The sequence below is a fragment of the Pleurodeles waltl genome, chromosome 6 (assembly GCF_031143425.1).
Source record: "Pleurodeles waltl isolate 20211129_DDA chromosome 6, aPleWal1.hap1.20221129, whole genome shotgun sequence".
NCBI lineage: Eukaryota > Metazoa > Chordata > Amphibia > Caudata > Salamandridae > Pleurodeles > Pleurodeles waltl.
In genome coordinates this window covers 439,476,785-439,498,502 of record NC_090445.1, presented here as the reverse complement: position 1 = coordinate 439,498,502, position 21,718 = coordinate 439,476,785, and the positions used below count along the sequence as shown (strand labels likewise).

The 21,718-nt window shown below is 47.3% G+C and overlaps 1 protein-coding gene across 2 annotated transcripts in view; it reads left to right on the top strand.

The window, feature by feature from the left end:
* Positions 1-15,864, top strand: part of RBBP5 (RB binding protein 5, histone lysine methyltransferase complex subunit) — a 570,252-nt gene extending 554,388 nt beyond the window's left edge. The window contains exon 14 of one of the 2 annotated variants that reach the window (XM_069238534.1): positions 15,734-15,864. In XM_069238534.1, coding sequence (XP_069094635.1) covers positions 15,734-15,762 — 29 coding nt within the window. In that variant the 3' untranslated portion in view covers positions 15,763-15,864. The remainder of the gene's footprint in view (positions 1-15,733) is intronic. The other variant, XM_069238530.1, reaches the window with a different exon arrangement.
* Positions 15,865-21,718: the final 5,854 nt, after the last annotated feature.

Below are 21,718 nucleotides of genomic sequence, written 5' to 3'. Positions count from 1 at the left end.
ATTTGTCTCATTTATTTTCAGTGTAGGCCCAATTCATGTGTAAATGTCAATTCCGGTACACATTTGATACCAATAGTACAAAGTACACATATGTCTCAGCCATTGATACAGTCTAGGTCCAAACATACACATAGGACCTCATTATGAAATTGGCGGTAAATCCTGCTTACCGCTGCGGTGACAGCTGCCAACATACAGTCACGGAAGCAAACATCCGTTCGCCATATTATGACACACACACTCTAAACTGACACAATACTGCTACAAACACAAATCTGCCAGATCAAAGGTAAGTGGTAAAGTGGCGGTAAGAACATCCACACCGTCATGCCAACAAAACAACACCCTCCACATTACGACCCACGAATCACCACAGCGGACATTCAACGGCGGTAAACTATTGGCAGTACACACCGGCACAGTCAGAATGTCAACCCATAAAAAATACATCTCAACATTGGCAAATACCAAAAACACACACCTGTCACTAATAAACACACACCACACCCACCCACAGCACTATAAAATACACACCCATATAACCCACAACCCTTTACAAACGTGAAAAATAGCCAAGAGACAGACACGCTAATCACAGACACAACTACACACACCACTAACACCCAGCCATCCGTCACACACCCACACCCCACCACATCATTCAACACCAACTGCACAACACACACCACATAACACCCCTGTCCCCACAAAGGCACCCCCTTTTCACTGATGAGGAGTTGCGGGTCATGGTGGAGGAAATAGTCAGGGTAGAGCCACAGCTGTTCGGAGCACATGTACAGCAAATATCCATAGCAAGGAAGATGGAGTTATGGCGGAGAATTGTGGACCGGGTGAACAACGTGAGACAGCATCCAAGAACAAGGGACGATATCAGGAAGAGGTGGAACGACCTACATGGGAAGGTACGTTCCATGGCAGCAAGGCATCAGCTCGCCATCCAGAGAACCGGCGGTGGACCCCTACCTGCTCCCTCACAGCTGACAGCATGGGAGGAGCAATGCTGCATCCTGAGGGACTTACTGGAGTAGCCGGAAGACTGGACACTAGTGACTGGTGAATCAAAATTTACTCTCACCCCCCATACCTTCATGCCATCTCACCCCCTTACCCTGTCTCCCAACACTCTACTCCATCCCGTACAGTGCACCTAAACATATGCCTAACCCCAATGCCAAGCCATGCATTCCATACCTTCTGCATGTACAGCCCTCCCAGCCCTGCATGTACACCCAACACCTAGGCATGCACAGCATGGAGAACTAACAATCCCACAATCCATCACCATACACAAACAAAGGTAGCAGGGCAACAGCAATGATATAGGGGACGCTAAGGATGTAGAATATGTCACAGACATGATGCATAATACATCACTTACATCCCTGTAGGTGCCCTAGCCAATCCCAGCGGCGAGGAGATGCCACGGCGATCCAGTCAGAGATGCCCCCGTGATGACAGTAACTCTGGACATCTAGATCTGGATGAACTTCCTGGCCCATCAGGGACCACTAGTCAGTCGGCCACCCCAGCCCACTCCCAGTCCACCACAGAGCCTCCCCCCTCAGTATCCAACACCACAGCACCCACCCAAAGTTCCCACACCTCTGTCCCCAGGACACGTCAATCAGCAGTGTGCCCACCTGTACAGGGATCCCAGTCCACACCTCACAGCCAAGATAATCGGAGTCCTGGGGTCAGTGGCAGTGGGCACACCGTTCAGGGGACACAGGCATGGGGGACAGGGATACTCGGAGGACAGCTGTGCGCCAGGGGGAGGACAGGCTGAGGGAACAGACTGTCCTGGAGGCACTCACTAATGTCCTGGGGGCCTACCAACAATCCCAGGACAAGATGGGCCAGATTCTTGACATCATGCAGGAGAACCAGCGGCTGCAGGAGGTACACCATCAGGAGATCAGGAAAGATTTGCAGGCCCTCAACACCACCATGGTCTCCATAGCAGGGGTGCTGGCTGATATGGCCAACATAATGAGGGAATATACAGCAAACCAGCGTGCCCCTTCTACTAGCCAGTCAACTGAACAGCCCACCACATCTACTGCAACTAGTGGACAGGAGACCCTGCCACAGGACCCACAGGCCACCAGCACCCCCCTGCAGAAGGTAAACCACCCTGCAAATGTTCCCTGCAACCCAGACAGATGCCAGAGATACTTGCCAAGACCAAGAACACAGCAGGAAATGAGACCCTCCTGAATGTCCCCCTTGTGTCCCACTATGTCACCTTGTCCACTTTGAACTGCCTTTGTTCCCCTTCCTATGGCCCCTTGGACACTGGACCTGTGCTACAAACAGACTGGACCAATACCCTGGATGTACTTCTATGATCACCCCATTCCATTGCATAGTGCTTTATGTGATGAAAATGTGCAGTTACATCTTGTGCAAGTGCCCTGAACTCTGTGATAGCAAACAAGTAATGAGCTGTAGCTGTCTGTAGTCATCACATCAGTACCGAGTTGTTGTAGCACCAACATCTGCAAAATGAGAAGGCATAAGTGACAGTTAGTTACTATGCAAATGAAGTGAATGCCATCCTGCTACAGCCTCACTGAAAACATGAATAATCAGAGGAATGGTCAGCTCCACTATCTCACCTGTGTGTCATTGGAAATACTGACATATAACTGATGTTCTATTGTCCACATCCTCATCCTCTGCCTCTTCATCCTCACTGTCCTCGGGATCCACTGCTGCCACAGGGGCATTTCCAATCTCCTCCTCCTGCAGATAAGGCACATGTCATCTGAAGGCCAGGTTGTGCAACATGCAGCATGCTACAACTATCTAGCATACCTTCTCGGGAGTAGCAGAGGATCCACCTGTTAGATGGGGGCATCTAAACCTGGTCTTCAGGAGGCCGAAGGTTCGTTCTATGATCTGCCTGGTTCGCCCATGTGCATCATTATACCGATTCTCAGCCCCTGTCCTGGCATTCCTCACAGGAGTCAGGAGCCACGATAGGTTTGGGTAGTCACCTGCAAGTATTGATGGACAAACATTAGCCTTACACAATGATATGGGAGATAACTCCTGAAGGCATACACTGACATACATTGAGTGGGCACTCTGGATCACCTATTAGCCACACCCTGTGCCTCTGTAGTTGTGCCATCACATTTGGGATGCTGCTATTCCTCAGGACAAAGGCGTCATGCACTGACCCAGGATACTTGGCAGTGACTTGGGAGGTGTACTGGTCCGCTAGGCACACCATTTGCACACTGAGTGAGTGGAAACTCTTCCGATTCCTGAACACCTGTTCATTGTGACGGGGGGGTACAAACGCAATATGTGTTCCGTCAATCACCCCAATAGTATTTGGTATATGTCCCATTGCATAGAATCCAGCCTTCACAGTGGCCAAATCTTCACCTTAGGGGAAAGTGATGTAGCTGCACATGTGTTTGACCAAGGCAGACAAAACCTTTGCCTGCACTATTGAGAACATTGGCTGTGACATTCCTGCTGCCAAGCCCACTGTCACTTGGAAAGAACTAGTTGCCAGGAAATTATGTACTGATAGAACTTGCACAAGAGGGGGCATGCCCGTGGGATGACGGATAGCTGATATCAGATCAGGCTACAATTGTGCACCGGGCTCTTTTTTTTATTGTGGCCCTGTCCAGTCTATAGGCGAGTATAATGTGCCTGTCCTCTAGTTTTGCCAAGTTCACAAGCGATCTATACAAGGGGTCTTGTCTCCTCCTCCTATTCCTCCACAGTGGTAGGTATCTAAGGGACACAAGAGTGAGTAGGGTGTCACAAATTGAACAATTGAACCTCCACCTCAGTGTACATGGGGCATGTATTTAATCAGACAATGTGAATGGCAATGTATGTGCAATTTACACCAGTGACGCAATTTCTAATTTCTGAATGTTGTCCACCACAATAAAATGGTGACTGCCTGTCCTGTAAGTATGACCAGGTGGAAGTGAGGTAACTTCGCCTGCGTTGGCCACTGTACTATTCCTCATTGGCTAAAATGGGGCTCTATAGAGTACAGTGTCCAATGGGGATCACCAGCGGCGGTGACGGCGTACACTGCCGCGGACATGACTGCCATTTTCTGTCTAAAACCTCACTTGATTCCTGATGTTCCACAGGACAACACCTCCACTGCGTGTGCTGCTGTGACCTGTGTCTGGATCCTGCCATGGCCTGTGTGACTGGGGAAAGGGCCTCTGCCTTCACTTTGGAGGAGTTAGAGCGCCTGGTGGATGAGGTGCTACCCCTGTATGGACAGCTGTATGGGCCTCCAGACCAATAAGGGAGTACACCATGGGCACAATGCATGTGACAAGGTTGCATGGAGATGTGTGTTTTAGCAGTGTGTCATTTGGGTTGGGGTATGTCTGGTGGTAGGGTACACGCAGGGCTCTGGGTGATGTGTTTGCCAATAGAGATGGAAATGGTATTTGTGGGCCATATGTGTGACAGGCTTGATTGTATGGTTAATGGTGTCCTCCTGTTTTATTACCTCGCAAGGTCAGTGCCCATCAGAAGAAGGGATTGTGGCGTGCCATCGCCAAGGATGTGTAGACCCTGGGGGTCTATCGCAGGCAGAGCACCCTCTGTAGGAAAAGGTGGGAGGACCTGAGATGCTGGGCCTGGAAGACTGCAGAGGCCCAGCTGAGGATCGCCTCCCAACGAGGGCGGGGGTGTCCATTGGAACCTGACCCCCTGATGGCTAACATACTGGCGGTGGCCTACCCAGAGCTGGATGGGCACTTGAGGGTAGCACAGCAGCCACAAGGGGGTGAGTACAGTGAGCGTGACAATTATTGTTGGGTGGCATGGGATCCTTGTGGTGGGTTTCAGTTAGTGGGTGCCCCTTAATGCCAGCTCAACCATTGCTGCGTGATCCAGCTCAAGGCAAATGGGTTTATAGCAAAATCTAGTAACCTAGCTAGATTGCATTCCATGTCAGGCAGGGCTTAGTGGGTCCCAGGAGGGGTGCAGTTGGCGGTGTATGGCTCTCATCTTGCTGAGGCACCTAGCCAATGGAATGCCAGTGTGATGCACAGTGCTCAATCCTGATCCCTGTGTGTGATGGTAATGTGTATGCCAACTGTGGTGTTGGTGTTGTAATTGACCTAGTGCTCCCTTTCTCTCTCCTCCCCCCCATTTTCTTCTGTCATCCTGTCCATGTGTGCATTAGCATCATCTGGCAGAGGAGATGGGGCACGGGCGACTGAGGAAGCTGCATCCCACAAGACCCAGGAGGCAGAGTCTACCGACGCCGAGGGGACCAATGGGATGGAGGGCGAGGGGAGGACCACGGCGGAGACAGGAGGTGATAACACTGACTCTGATTCCTCCTCCAATGGAAGCTCCCTGGTGTTGGCAGACACCCCTGGAACCACCCGAGCTACAGGTACAGCTGCCACCCCCGGTATCTGCACCGCCCTCCCAGTAGCCCCCCAGCGAGTTGCCCATGCCCAGTCGCCTAGGAGGGTGGCCAGCTCCTTGTAGAAACGAGATCTGTAGGAAATGGGTCTTCAAAAGGGTACTTTATTGTATTCCAAAATGATATCTCATCCACAGAGGTTCCCTCAGCAGCTCTGCTTCCTTCCTCTCCTTCTCCACCCTCTCCAGTCTCCACTCCACAGGAATCTAGAATCTCCTTACTTGCACATTCCATGTCTTGAAAGATGCAGAGCAAGCTTCACTGTAGATACTACACACCTTCACCCCAGGCACCTCAGGCCCTGCCCCAGTAAGCCCTGCTGCCCTCAGTGAGGAGGCTATTGACCTCCTGAGATCCATCTCTGAAGGGCAGTCAACCATTGTGAATGCCATCCAGGGAGACTGTGGCCTTGCCCTCTCCACCCAAGACAAATGGGCATGGAGCCCCCTCCAGAACCAGTGGGCAAGTTCCCCGCTTCAGGTGAGTTACCCGCCCCACCCCACTCCCATGAGGTGCCTGCCCATTTCCAACATGATGCCCCTGAACAGTGGATTCCGGATTGTGTCAGGAGTCAAGTTGGGCCTTGAACTGTGCCCTGTCGCCTTGTGGCCCTTTTGTACTTTGGACTGGCCATTGGCCCATTCTGGACATTGTCGCCTGCATTTGTATTCAAATGGACAATATAGTGGCTGTTGGTATCAAATGACAGTATTTGTTGATAATCATTGTAGTCCTTGTTTCATTTTAACGTGTGTCCTGCGACATTGGTTTAACTCTGCAGCTGGTTCTGTGTATGGTGTGTGTGTGAATGGTGTGTGTTGTGCATGTGTGTGTCACTCTCCATTTCCTCCTTCCCTCCCTTGTGTGTTAGGTGGCTGTACTCACCATCGTCGACTTCATCAGCGTTGGTGTTCCAGGAGGGCCATGGCGTAGAAAAGCATCGGGAAGACTTGAAATTCCGGTTCCATGGCGGCGGCAGAGTCCTCTGTGTACTTGTTTTGTTTTCTGTGTTAGGTCTGTGCCAGGCTTTTGATGGCTTTGGTACCGTCCCGGAAATCCTGGTGGTTTGCTTTGTCATAATATGGTGGGCGGTACCTTGTCTTCCTCCTATCTGTTGATGGCTATGGTCAGTGGTGTTAACGCCCTGGCGGTTGGTGTGGTATGGCTTTCTATGGGAGGTATCACCGCCATAGTCGTAGTTTGGCGGTAATTACCACCAGCCTGTTGGCGGTATTACCGCCACTTTAACAATCACCGCCAATGTCATAATGACCAACATAGTCATCAACCCAATTTTGACATACTACATCAATGTGATAGATTAGCAGTTTTTTTGCACAAGTTTGCTACATTTCCTGCATCTGAGTCCATCATTGTAAAACTCACAAATTCAAATATGCTGTAAAACATGTCGTACGCCAGTGTAGGAAAGTGCCACTGTTGGTATGGTTACCCCCCCAAACACTTTTAACCTGATACTGATGCCAACTCAGATTGAAAGTGTGCTGGGATCCTGCTAACCAGGCCCCAGCACCAGTGTTCTTTCCCAAAATCTATACCTTTGTTTCCACAATTGGCACATCCATGGCACGCAGTTAAGTCACTTGTAAAAGGTACCCCTGGTATCACAAAGGACCAGGAACTCAAAAGGACAGTGGCCCTGTCCACAAAGGAACTACACCAAGGGACTCCAGAGCCTCCTCGGATCTGTGAGTCCAGACCACCCTGCACCTGACGCCTTTAGCCGGTGACCAGGTGGCCCAACCAGCTAGAGAGAGTCCCCAGGCGATTATGAGCAAGGGTCCACCCTGGGTTAACCGCTCCAGCCCTCCACGATGAAACCTGCAGAGGGAATCCCGAGGACCCCCCTGACTGCGAAAGCTCCAGACGAAGATATCCAACGCCTAAAAGACCACTGCATCCACAGCCCCCAGGCCTTGGAGAACCTGACCTCCGGTGCAGCTACCTTCAGCAGGAGGCCCTCCTCCCTGTTTAGCCAGTGGTTTGCCCAAGTCCACCCCTTGGACCTCGGCTGCAGCATCTGAGTGACCCTGTGGTCCCCTCATAGACTAGCAATGGAAACCCAATGCCTGTTTGCACCCTGCACCCGGCCACCCCGGTGCCGCTGAGGGTGTGTGTGTGGTCCCCCCAGTGCTCCTCTAAACTCTCCAGGTCTGCCCTCCGAAGTCACGGGTACTTACCTGCAGGCAGGCCTGATTCTGAGTGCCCTGAGTCTCTATAGGAGCCCATGTTAAATGAGCCTCAACTTTGACCTCTGCACCCGGCCAGCCCAATGTTGCTGGTGGTGGGTGTTTAGGGTTAACTTGAACCCCAATCTGTGGACTTCCTAACCCCCGGAGACTGGAACTGTAAGTCAAGTACTTACCTGTAAATCATACTAACTTTTCTTCCCCCCAGGAACTGTTTCTGAATATTGCACTGTCAACTTTTAAAACAGATAATTGCCAATATTTCAAAAACTGTATAACTTATCGATTTCAAACAAAGTACTACTGATATATGTGTGAAATACGAATCTATTGAAGTACTTACCCGCATATTGAATCTTGTGGTTAAAAAAATAAATTAAGAAAATATATTTTTGCTAAATAAAAACCATGGGTTTGGAGTTAATTCATCGAGTGTGTGCTTCTTCTATTGTCTGTGTGTGTACACCAAATGCTTTGCACTACCCTCTAATAAGCCTAACTGCTTGACCACAATATTACAAAAGAGAGCATCAGTATTATCTACTTTAGCCTCTGTTAAGCCTCTGGGGAACCCCTGGTCTGTGTGCACACTATATCACATTTTGATATAGTATATACAGAGCCAGCTTCCTACAACCAGTAACTAACAGATTAAAATGCAACTAAGGTAAGGTATCACAGTACACTCAGGATCTCAATCTCACCATCCTCGTGCCACATCAATGATGTCATAATCAAGGCATATAAATACTGATCCATTTACAAGTCAAAATTCACTTACATACAAGTGAATTCCTAAAGTCTTGTGTCCAGGAGTGTGGTAGAATGTTACTAATATCTACATCAGTTTGCCCCATATAAAAACGGCCTACAATGCCAAACCTATGTGTCAACCTATGTTCACTATGATACCTTGCCCTACAAAAAGAATTAGCTGTTGGTTGACCACAAATTATATAACTATCCATGTCATGTCACATGTTGGAAATTTACTATATGTACTAAGCAAACACCCATGATAAATTAAGTGAACCAATCCAAGACTGTGCTGTCATATAGGCAAGCACGACATCATAAGTGTCGTAAGGACAAACAGATGTATGAGTGTTAAATATGTCTGCACTGTCACAATCTACCTAGGGCTAAATATATGCGAGATAATCTGATTATGAATTTGTCACTTTGCACATATTGGACCATATTTAAGGAAAGTTAGCGTCACTTTAGCGTAATTTATTTTGATGCTAAAGCTGCGCTAACTTAACTCCATATTTAGATTTTGATGCTAGACCCATCTAGCTAGTTAGTGCCATTTTTAGGAAGCGCCAACCTGTAGGAGGCTGGCCTGGTTTGTAGTGGGTATCTTGGGTACTTACACCTTACACCAGGTCCAGTTATCCCTTGTTAGTGAATGTAGTAGTGTTCTAGCAGCTTAGGCTGATAGAGGTAGCTATAGCAGAGCAGCTTAGGCTGAACTAGGAGACATGCAGAGCTCATGCAATATCACTTGTTGTTACACAGTACTTATACACAAGTGGAAGGAAATGCCACCTTGGCATGGTTACCCCCTAACTTTCTGTCTTTGCTGATGCCAAGTTATGATTTGAAAGTGTGCTGAGGCCTGCTAACCAGGCCCCAGCACCAGTGTTCTTTCCCTAACCTGTACCTTTGTCTCCACAATTGGCACACCCTGGCTTCCAGGTAAGTCCCTTGTAACTGGTACCCCTGGTACCAAGGGCCCTGATGCCAGGGAAGGTCTCTAAGGGCTGCAGCATGTCTTATGCCACCCTGGGGACCCCTCACTCAGCACAGACACACTGCTTGCCAGCTTGTGTGTGCTGGTGGGGAGAAAATGACTAAGTCAACATGGCACTCCCCTCAGGGTGCCATGCCAACCTCACACTGCCTATGGCATAGATAAGTCACCCCTCTAGCAGGCCTTACAGCCGTAAGGCAGGGTGCACTATACCACAGGTGAGGACATAAGTGCATGAGCACTTTGCCCCTACAGTGTCTAAGCAAAACCTTAGACATTGTAAGTGCAGGGTAGCCATAAGAGTATATGGTCTGGGAGTCTGTCATACACGAACTCCACAGCACCATAATGACTACACTGAAAACTGGGACGTTTGGTATCAAACTTCTCAGTACAATAAATTCACACTGATGCCAGTGTACATTTTATTGTGAAATACACCCAGAAGGCATTTTAGAGATGCCCCCTGAAAACAGACCCGACTTCCAGTGTGGGCTGACTAGTTTTGCCAGCCTGACACACACCAGACATGTTGCTGGCCACATGGGGAGAGTGCCTTTGTCACTCTGTGGCTAGTAACAAAGCCTGTACTGGGTGGAGGTGCTTCTCTCCTCCCCCCCGCAGGAACTGTAACACCTGGCGGTGAGCCTCAAAGGCTCACCCCCCTTTGTTACAGCGCCACAGGGCATCCCAGCTAGTGGAGATGCCTGCCCCCTCCGGCCACGGCCCCACTTTTGGCGGCAAGGCCGGAGGAGATAATGAGAAAAACAAGGAGGAGTCACTGGCCAGTCAGGACAACCCCTAAGGTGTCCTGAGCTGAGGTGACTCTGACTTCTAGAAATCCTCCGTCTTGCAGATGAAGGATTCCCCCAATAGGATTAGGGATGTGCCCCCCTCCCCTCAGGGAGGAGGCACAAAGAGGGTGTAGCCACCCTCAGGGCTAGTAGTCATTGGCTACTAACCCCCAGACCTAAACACACCCCTAAATTGAGTATTTAGGGGCCCCCTGAACCAAGCAAGATAGATTCCTGCAACCTGAAGACGAAGAAGTACTGCTGACCTGAAGCCCTGCAGAGAAGACGGAGACACCAACTGCTTTGGCCCCTGCCCTACCGGCCTGTCTCCCCACTTCAAGAAAAACTGCAACAGCGACGCGTCCCCCAGGGTCCAGCGACCTCTGAAGCCTCAGAGGACTACCCTGCATCTAAAAGGACCAAGAACTCCAGAGGACAGCGGCCCTGTTCCAAAGAAACTGCAACTTTGCAACAAAGAAAACTTTTAAAGGACTACACGTTTCCCATCGGAAGCGTGAGACTTTCCACTCTGCACTCGACGCCCCCGGCTCGACCTGCGGAGAAACAACACTACAGGGAGGACTCCTCGGCGACTGCGAGCCCGTGAGTAGCCAGAGTTGACCCCCCTGAGCCCCCACAGTGACGCCTGCAGAGGGAATCCAGAGGCTCCCCCTGACCGCGACTGCCTGCTTCAAAGAACCCGACGCCTGGGAAACCCACTGCACCCGCAGCCCCCAGGACCTGAAGGATCCGACCTCCAGTGCAGAAGCGACCCCCAGGTGGCCCTCTCCCTTGCCCAGGTGGTGGCTACCCCGAGGAGCCCCCCCCCCCCCGCCTGCCTGCTTCGCTGAAGAGACCCCTGGGTCTCCCATTGAAACCTATTGCGAACCCGACGCCTGTTTGCACTCTGCACCTGGCTGCCCTGTGCTGCTGAGGGTGTACTTTTTGTGCTGACTTCGGTCCCCCCCGGTGCCCTACCAAACCCCCCTGGTCTGCCCTCCGAAGTCGCGGGTACTTACCTGCTGGCAGACTGGAACCGGGGCACCCCCTTCTCCATTGAAGCCTATGCGTTTTGGGCACCACTTTGACCTCTGCACCTGACCGGCCCTGAGCTGCTGGTGTGGTAACTTTGGGATTGCCCTGAACCCCCAAGGGTGGGCTACCTTGGACCCAACTTTGAACCCTGTAGGTGGTTTACTTACCTGCAAAACTAACAAACACTTACCTCCCCCAGGAACTGTTGAAAATTGCACTGTCTAGTTTTAAAATAGCTTATGGCCATTATTGTGAAAACTGTACATGCTATTTTGCTGATTCAAAGTTCCTAAGTTACCTAAGTGAAATACCTTTCATTTGAAGTATAACTTGTAAATCTTGAACCTGTGGTTCTTAAAATAAACTAAGAAAATATATTTTTCTATACAAAAACCTATTGGCCTGGAATTGTCTTTGAGTGTGTGTTCCTCATTTATTGCCTGTGTGTGTACAACAAATGCTTAACACTACCCTCTGATAATCCTACTGCTCGACCACACTACCACAAAATAGAGCATTAGAATTATCTCTTTTTGCCACTATCTTACCTCTAAGGGGAACCCTTGGACTCTGTGCATGCTATTTCTCACTTTGAAATAGTACATACAGGGCCAACTTCCTACAACAAGTAAAGACAATACTATTTGGGTGACACAGTACCAAAAATATCTTAGAGACAATACTCCTTCTGGAGGTAAGTATTATACACAATATATACACTAGACACCAAAATTAGACAAGTAAATAATCATAGAACAATGCAAACAGTAGGAGATCCTATAGAATGCAATGGGAGAAAATAGGTCTAGGGGCAACACTAACCATATACTAAAAAAGTGGAATATGAATCACAATTTCCCCCCTAGACAGGTGTAGTGTGCGCAGAATCACTAGGAGAGTAAGAATACAGTGAAGGTAAGTAAATTACCCCACCCCAGAGCCCAGAAAAGCAGTAGTAAAGTACTGCAAGTTTCATTAGGACACACTACACCTCGTTTTGGGGATTTTGCAGCAGCAAACCAAGTCTGCAAAGAACAACTGCTGGATTATTGGACCTGAAGACCTGCAAAGGAAGGGGGACCAAGTCCAGAAGTCAAAAGAAGTTCCAGGAAGGACAGGAGCCCCTGCCAACCCAGAAGAGGGTGCAAAAGAAGAGTCCCCGGTTAGTTGAAGACTGCAGAAATGCACCCTAGGAAGAAGCCAGCGGGTTCCTGCATGATGCAAAAGTTGTCCCACAGCGTGAAGATCATTGCAGATGAGATCTTGTGTTGGAGGACACCAACTAGACTTGGCTACGGTAAAAGTGAGTTTTTCATCAAAATGGCGCTGGATGGACCCAGGAGGGTCCTGGGGACCTCAACTCTGTATGAGGAGGAAGAGGGGGCTCTCAGCACTTTAGAGAGCCCTCAGGATGCCAGCCAGCACCAGCAGAAGCTGCAGGATCGGGTTCAAAGGAGGTGCAAAATGCGGTGGATGCAGCACAACAAAAGAAGGTCCCTCGCTGCCGAAGAACAACTCAGCAAGTTGAGCATCGAAGGGTGGAGTGCTGGGGACCTGGGCCAGACTGTGCATAAAGGAATTTTACAAAGAGTACGCAGAGGCATCAGGAGGCGAAGAAGACACAATACACAGGGGTACCGTCGTTCTTGGGGAAGGCAGGTCTTGCCTCCTCCAAATTGCGTCAGCAGGACCTCAGGACAGTCTATGTCGATGATGTCCACCCTCTGTGTCCTTAGGAGTATGCTCACCATTATGAGAGGAGTCCCAGGGTACAGGTCGTCGCCCTGGAAGGTGTCTGCTTGGAGCAGGGGAGTGACTTTGTCACTCCACAGTAAATTTCTTCAGTCCTTCTGGTGCAGGATGAAGACAGGGAGTCCCCAGAGCATGCACACCGTGGAAACTGTTGCAGTTGTTGACTTGGAGCTGAGGTTGCTGAAGAAAAGTGTCTCTTGTAGACACTTTGTTGCAGTTACAGCGTTTCTTGGAGCAGGCTGCGGTTGATCTGAGGTCAGAAGAGTCTGAAGTTGTTACAGAGGATTCCTGAAGGAAACTTGCAAGCAGAATCTGAAGAGAACCCAAGGAGAGACCCTAAATAGCCTTGAGAGGGGATTGGCTACCTTATCAGGTATGGACCTACCAGGAGGGGTCTCTGACATCACCTGCTGGCACTGGCCACTCAGAGATCTCCAGAGTGCCCCCAAACTTTGCAAAGCAAGATGGCTGAATTTGGGACACACGGAGGAGCTCTGGGCACCACCCCTGGGGTGGTGATGGACAGGGGAGTGGTCAGTCCCCTTTCCTTTGTCCAGTTTCCCACCAGAGCAGGAGAGAAGGGGTCACTGAAACGGTGTAGACTGGTTTATGCAAGGAGGGCACCATCTGTGCCCTTCAAAGCATTTCCAGAGGCTGGGGGAGGCTACCCCTCCCCAGCCTGTAACACATATTTCCAAAGGGAGAGGGTGTAACACCCTGCTCTTGGAGGAAATGCTTTGTTCTGCCTTCCTGGGACTGGGCTTCCCAGACCCCAGGAGGGCAGAACCCTGTCTGTGAGGTGGCAGCAGCTGTAGCTGCAGTGCAAGCATCAGAGAGCTTGTTTGGCCGTACTGGGGGGCCCATGGTGGAACCCCCAGGATGCATGGAATTGGCTCCTCAATACCAGATTTGGAATAGGGGGGGCAATTCCATGATCTTAGACATGTTACATGGCCATATTCTGAGTTATCATTGTGAAGCTATGTATAGGTATTGACCTATATGTAGTGCACACGTGTAATGGTGACCCCGCACTCACAAATTCCGGAGAAATGGCCCTGAACTATGTGGGGGCACCTTTGCTAGTGCAAGGGTGCCCTCACACTTAGTAACTTTGCACCTAACCTTCAGCAAGTGAAGGTTAGACATATAGGTGACTTATAAGTTACTTAAGTGCAGTGAAAATGGCTGTGAAATAGTGTGTGCACTATTTCACGCAGGCTGCAATGGCAGTCCTGTGTAAGGGTTTGTCTGAGCTCACTATGGGTGGCAAAATAAATCCTGCAGCACATATGGATCTCCTGGAACCCTAATGCCCTGGGTACCTATGTACCATATACTAGGGACTTATAAGGGGTGTCCAGTGTGCCAATTGAAATTGGTAAATGGAGTCACTGGCCTACAGTGACTATTTAAAAGCAGAGCGAGCATAAGCACTGAGGTTCTGATTAGCAGAGCCTCAGTGACACAGTTAGGCACTACACAGGCATACACATTAGGCCATAAACTATGAGCACTGGGGTCCTGGCTAGCAGGATCCCAGTAAGACAGGCAAAAGACACTGACATATAGGTTTTTATCTATGCGCACTGGGTCCTGGCTAGGAGGGTCCCAGTGACACAGTAAAAACACACTGACACACACTCACAAACAGACAAAAGTGGGGGTAACCATGCTTTCTCACACAACCCACCTTGCGTCAATTAGGTTTTTCGTTCCGTTTCTAAAAATGACACTTGCCCCCTCAGCGTCATATTCAACTCCCGACGCTGAAACGACACGCAACTAGAAGATGGACCTAAATAATGCCGTTAATCCTGATTAGCGTCATTATTTAACGCCTGGTCAGACCAGGCATTAATGTGCTGGTAGGCCCATTTCCATGGGGAAACAACATGGAATGGGCACAAAGATGCCCACCTTAACCCCCAGCATCACCACCACCCACACCACAGGGACACTACAGGAGGAGGTAGCTCATCCCAGATAAGTTGCAGGTAAGTGTACGTGCGTAAGTGTGGTGTGCCACTGGGCGCCCCTTATATGGGGCCCCCTGGCTGGCACTGGGTTTGTTGGGCTTTCCCTGGGGTCACTGGTTCCCTGTGGTGGGCCTTGGGGTTGTGGTAATGACTCCTGTCTATGGTTAGACAGAAGTCATTTTTTGGTTCATTGTGCGTCCAAAAATTACGCTAGGTTGACTAGCGGCAGATATTTCGCCGCTAATTAGCCAGCTGTCATTTTTACTCACTGGCGCCATTTCCCCTAACGCCATCCGTCACCAGCTAGTGTCTTTTTATGTGACGCTAGCCATTCTTTAGCGACCATTGTGCATCATTTCTTAAAGGTGGTGCACGAATGGCATTAGCTCGCGTTAAGAGAATGGACGCACAACTGTGCTTGCACAGTTGTGTGTCATTTTTCTTAAATAGGGGCCATAGTAAGTGCAAATAGCATAGATGTGTCATGAACATTCCAAAATACCCATTATAGTAATCTACTGCCTGCACATGAAAGTCAGCATGGAGAAGTGTCCAAAGTATTAGGACATGGTCAATGTTTGCAATGAGAAATTAAACTTGAAGATACATGTGTAAACCAATAGTCAACAGTATTTAACACATTGTTCAAAATAATAAGACATGTATGAGTTTGCCAGCATACATGACATAGATGGACAGTTTTGTCTCTGTAACAATGCTTATAATAATGTACTGCTGTATTGTACTTTCAGATGAACAAGGATATGGGTTGCAGCCATGATTCATGACCCCATTCACACATCCCCAGATGGAGGCAGAAAAATGGTATAACACGACAAACAGCAAGACGAGGAACGTTGTGTAGAGGTCTTCTGGAATCCTAAAATCCAGGTTCAGATGCCTGGACATATCAGGGGCAGGCTGTTGTACTCCCCGCCCAAATAGTCTGCAAAAAATGATTCTCGGTGCTATATTGCACAACATCTTTGTTAAACCAAATGTCCTGTGGGACTACGACCCACTACCTACGGAGGAAATGAATGAGAATGAAGACAATGAAGGAGACATCTAGCACACCTTGGCCGGTCAGTGGAGATGTGCCCAGATTGTGTCTAATTTCTTTAGCTTAACATATCATTTGATGGTAAAATAGATAGAAATTATGTTAACTTAACAACATATAAATAAATATTTAAACTCATTTCATTGTGTTGTCTCTATGTGAAAGTCAATGTAAAAATCAAGTCACTCACATCTTCTCTTCTAGATGCAGGCCTCAACATGTTACAATCATGTTTTCTGAGCTATTGCTCGACACGAGGCCATAACTCCCAAAAAATTCAATCAATGCAACAAGCTAATGTGCACTGCATGAAAAGAGACAGGGCAGGACCGCCACATACCTACATATTAATGTCCAAATCTGTCCTCACGCATTAAGCAGTGCAGAGCTGCACAGCTAGCAGTCTTGCTGTGCCCTGCAGTGGCAAGGTGTGTTTCATATGGTACTTTGTGATTGATGGAATGCAAATCTTCCAAAATGTCAGTACCTGAGGCAAACCCCTCATTGTAGTTTTTCTCACCATTGAACTAGAATGCAGAATGTCAGCACTTTGCAGGAGCAAATGTTGTAAATACCATCACAGATCATAAGTGTTATTCGTCATGGACAAAGGCCTAGTCCCAGGTGTAGATGTTAAAATGTCCTATGTAAAGAAGGCTTACATTTATGGTTTGAGATCCACTACACATGTGACACCTTTCTGAGGCAGACTGATGTAAATACCATATTGTTAGAAATGGGGCTCTAGTTGGCAGTGGTTTGCACCCTGTCCACGTAGGGACCCTCACTCTAGTCAGGGCACGGGAGTCACACAGCTCAGATAATCCCTGCTCACCCCCTTGGTAGCTTGGCACGAGCAGTCAGGCTTATTTTAAAGGCAATGTGTAAAGTATTTGCACACACACACATAGTAACACTGTGAAAACACCACAAAAGTACTCCACACCAATTTAGAAACATAGCCAATATTTATCTGAATTAAACAAGACCGAAATGACAAAACTCCAACATACTCCAGCAAAGATATGACTTTTCAAAGATTAAGATAGTCATTATGAACATAACGGTCCAGACTGCCATGCCGGCGGTGATGGAAATTACTGCCACCAGCATGGCGGTCTGGACCGCCATATATTGTTCACACGGGAGACTGCCACAGGCAGAACTCTGCCACCGCCAGGCAGCCTGACAATGGCAGAGTTCCTTATCCGACAGGGCAGCGCTGCAAGCAGCGCTGCCCGCCAGATAAAGACCCTGTGTTCCCCCAGCCTTTCCTGGTGGTTTCCCCCACCAGGGAAAGGCTGGTGGAAGGGGTGCTCCGGGGTTCCCGTGCACAGCCCCGTCGCCCACGCACTGACCGATTTACGGGCAGTGATATGTGCTACGGGGCTGCTGCACCCGCCGCACTGCGACATTGACAACGGCTCCATGTGAGCCGTCGGCAATGTCCAGGCCCAGCATTCCGTTGGGCCGGCTGGCGGAAACACTGATTCCACCCGCCGGCCCAGTGGAATGTTCTTTATTGGGCCGGTGGGGTCTTCATTCAACGGGCTGGCGGTCTTTGTTTAGACCACCAGCATGAACACGGCGGGAAATCCCGCTGTGTTCATAATAACCCCCTAAATCTTAGTATAGATCATAGAAACACAATAGCCCCAACTAGGGCTACCACGATGTCTTGACGGAGTCATTCCCAACCCTCCAACGTCCCTTGCGAGGGAGTGCAGGCTTGTCACAGAGTCGCATGGACCCCAAGTACAGTACCTTTGCATTAGCTCACCCCCACAACAGTTCAATCTGGTTCCTAGGGATCGACTACATTCCACCACACCCCAGGGGAGGGAATAGGGAACTACAATTGGGTAAAAGGGAGGCGTCTTGGATTTGCCGGTTACGAGCAGTAGAGTTGGGACATAACACTGACCACGAGTTTCATTATTTTTTATAATATTATGTTCCTATGAGACCTTTCTTACCTATATATCTTTTGTATAACTTATCAGACATGGCTCGAACTATTATGAATGATATGTTCATGAGGTCTTAGCATAGGCCTCTATAGTCAACCACTTTAAAATTTTGTTAAAAATTTTGTTATGAATTTACATGGTATCTTTCGTTTGTAGAATGATTTCCTTTAAGTGATTTGATTCTTTAACTTGTCCAATGTACTTGTTTATGGCTTTAGCTTATACTTGTTCTTTGTACAATCTTGCTTTTTATTTATATATTATCTATTGACAATGTTTCTCTGTTTTAACTTTATGACTCTCTTTCTTCTTTACCAACACTCGACTTTACTTTCCAAACAACTTGTTCGTTGCTTGGGGTCACGTTCCACTGTTTAATACAACACACTCTTACTCTCTTGGGGGCATATACACAATTTTTGTCTCTATTTTTTCTCTATCTTTAATTTATTATAACTCAGGATTCTTACGCTGCCTTTCTGTTACATGTCACACCTTTTATACACATTTTCTTTTCTAAGATGGCTGCCACTTATAGTCCGCTCTCTAGTTCTATTTTCGAGACCTTTACGAACACGACGCCTGCTACAAAGCAGTCTGTCGTCGATTTCTACATCGCCCAGTGTGACATGGCGGTAACCCTTGGAACCTGGCGTCCGCCTCTCCCGTATTTAAACGCTACCGCGCATCTGTTCGCTAAACATACTTAAAATTGGTACGGGCGGCACACAGCCGGGCCCTGTTATTCTTTACATTTACCGGCCTCGGATACTACTTTCTTCTGGTATAGGTAAGGACAATATATTACCTTGAGCCAGTATTGGCTACACTTTTGTTTGACGAATGGCATCTCGTCTCTTTCGAGTATCACCAGCCTTTAAACTTACTTTTTTCTCTTAAAATCTTTTCTTGTTTTCATTTTCGAGGATATCGTTGTTCCTCTTCATGTTTATCCAACATGTTCAACAGGTTTCAAATTGGGAGTTATCTACCTCCCCAGCACTAATTTTCCCTTTTGACCTACGGCCTTTGTTTCTGACTACTTATTTAGATAATTACCTTTTTGATCTTTTTTATTAGGTCCATCAAATACATTTGCGTTTTGAAACTTCGTAGAATTTCTTTTACAATTTCTGGAATACTACTTGGGTATGTCTTTTTTGATTTTTACTTTTTTACTCACATCATCCTTATGGGAGTTCCTTAACCCTTGAAGTAGAAATTATCGGCCTGAAGTTAATATTTTTCGTGCACTTCTCTTCTCCGTATTACACATCACATGGCATGCATGTCGCACTTTTTGGATTCTCCTTGGTGTTTATTTCACTTTCACTTCTAATTTTATATTCATTCATCTTTAGTCTCACTTTCTTCCCTTGCCGGCTCTTTCTGACTTTGGACGAGCCCTTGGCTTTGTTTAAATTTAAGTTTAATTTTACATTTTAAACTTGGGTGCACTGTATATTTTTTGTATTTTTTGATCTTTCAAAAATGTTTGTGTTCAATTACTAATATGTAAAATTAGTGTCTTTGTTAATATAGTGCTTTTCGGTGTTGTATTGATGTTACTATATTATTCTTTTATTATATATTTCTTTATGGTTATATGTTACTTTACTGCCCTGAGGAAGCCCACCTTTAAGGGGCGAAACGCGTTGGCTGTTTTCCTTTGTACGAACTTTATGTGTCAACAAGCACTTTATGTCAATTAAAGAAATCTTCAGAAGTCAACTGAGAGAAGTCTTGCATCATTGTCCTTTCAACTGTATTGGACTCTTTCTGCTTACCACTGTCACTGGATGTTCTTGAGTGGTGCACCCCCCGCTTGTTTTTTGTTTCGTCGGGCCTTTATGTCCCTTGGGCTCCTTTTTTGCAGCAGGTGCCTGGGTGGAGTTGCACACCGTAACTTTTCTAAAAAACTATTGTATTTTACTGGGTTTATTCAAGGGATTGTTGCGTGCTCTTTAGGCCTGCTGCATCTTGTCTCGTTATTTATTGTTAAGGCTTGTATGCACTCCCTACCCTAATATAATATGTCACGTTTTAAGGACAACTGTGAACAACTGGCAAGGGATTTATTTACCCATCAAACCAGTTCGGCTCTATCAGGTACACCTACACGTCAGACTGACGGTTTAAAAATCAAATTTCAGAAGTTGGAAAAACTGAAAAAGCAGGAATTAGCAAGGTGGTGGGATGGGATTACTTTACAAAAATATCTAGATAACAATAAAATACCGAGAGGTCTCAGAATTTTGATCTTCCCAACTTATGAGGATCTAGATGACGAATCACTTTCGGAATGGGAGGACAATTTGCAAAATGCATCATTTAATATGATGCGCATTCTTATTAAGCACACTGACAAAAAGGTCACTAAATTGCAGGGAGACATAGAAACACTGGAAAAAGAGATTGACGAAATTCCTCAGAAAGATCTGACTAAAAAGAACTATGAGATCTTGGAAAGGATAGTGGAAGACTACCAAATTTACCTTTGTAAGAAAAATTACGTAAAGTCAAACGTGACGACCTTGATTATAAATTGGGCAGAATTTATACTTTTGCCCGAAAATTTGACAATGTTAAGGTTTCTGAGACCATGATAAATAGAGGTGGTCTTTCCAGTGATACTGACCTCTCAGGCGGTAGTTCAATGTCATCCCTAGATAGTAATACCTCCAAAGGCAGCTGTTCCTCCAAGCAAAATCTCCATAGTGCCTCCAATAATTTTTTAGTCGAAATGGAGCGGCTACGTCTTGAAACAAAAACACATCGGAGAGAAATAGGACCAGAAGGGGTGGCAGATGGTGGAGAAAAAGGTTCAGAAAAACTGGGGGTCCGTACTCGTTCCAAAAAGGATTAGGTCCTATTCCCCCCCTGACTAGCGAACCAGGAGATGACCTGACTATAGTCAACTTATCTGACCGTTCTTTGAGTAACATAGAATGTAATCTATTGGGTAAAGGATTGGGATTCTGTCCCACACAGACTAATGATTATGTTGAGACTTTTGTTGATTTATTCAAATGTACTCGTCAACTCAAACTGAAGAACTTCTTCTCCTCCCACCATGGAGGGTTTCCAAGTTGTGATATATCCACACCCCAGTCTGTGGACCATGTCAGTGGGGGTACCCACACACTGGCTGAATCAGTATCAGACTTGTATGATATAAAACTTCTGATGTCTCTACAAGATGATGGTGGAACTAGTATTGAGGACATCAGAACTGATCTACAAATCAAGGAGGATCTTAACACCACCAGTGGTCTTAGATTACGGTCTAAGTTTATTCCCTCTAACTCACACAACAATATTGATGTTTTTTCAATGAAGGTTTCATATGAATTGTTTCAATATCTCAGTACTTTCAAAATCAATTGGCAGCAAAAAGACAATTTGTCCACACTCGAGCGCAAGGCCCTTATTAACCTTAAAAAAGATCAATCCATTGTAATTCGCGGGGCAGATAAAGGTGGGAATGTAGTCATTATGAATAGGTGTGACTATATGCATGAAATAGATAGACAACTGGCTGATACTGCATGTTATAAACGGCTCACTGGCAACCCGATCCATGGATTGACAGAATACATTAACAACAAACTATGGGGGTGGCACGAACTGGGTCTACTCTCTGACCATGAATACAAATATTTATTAGTAAAATGTCCCAGATATCCTTGTATCTACATCCTTCC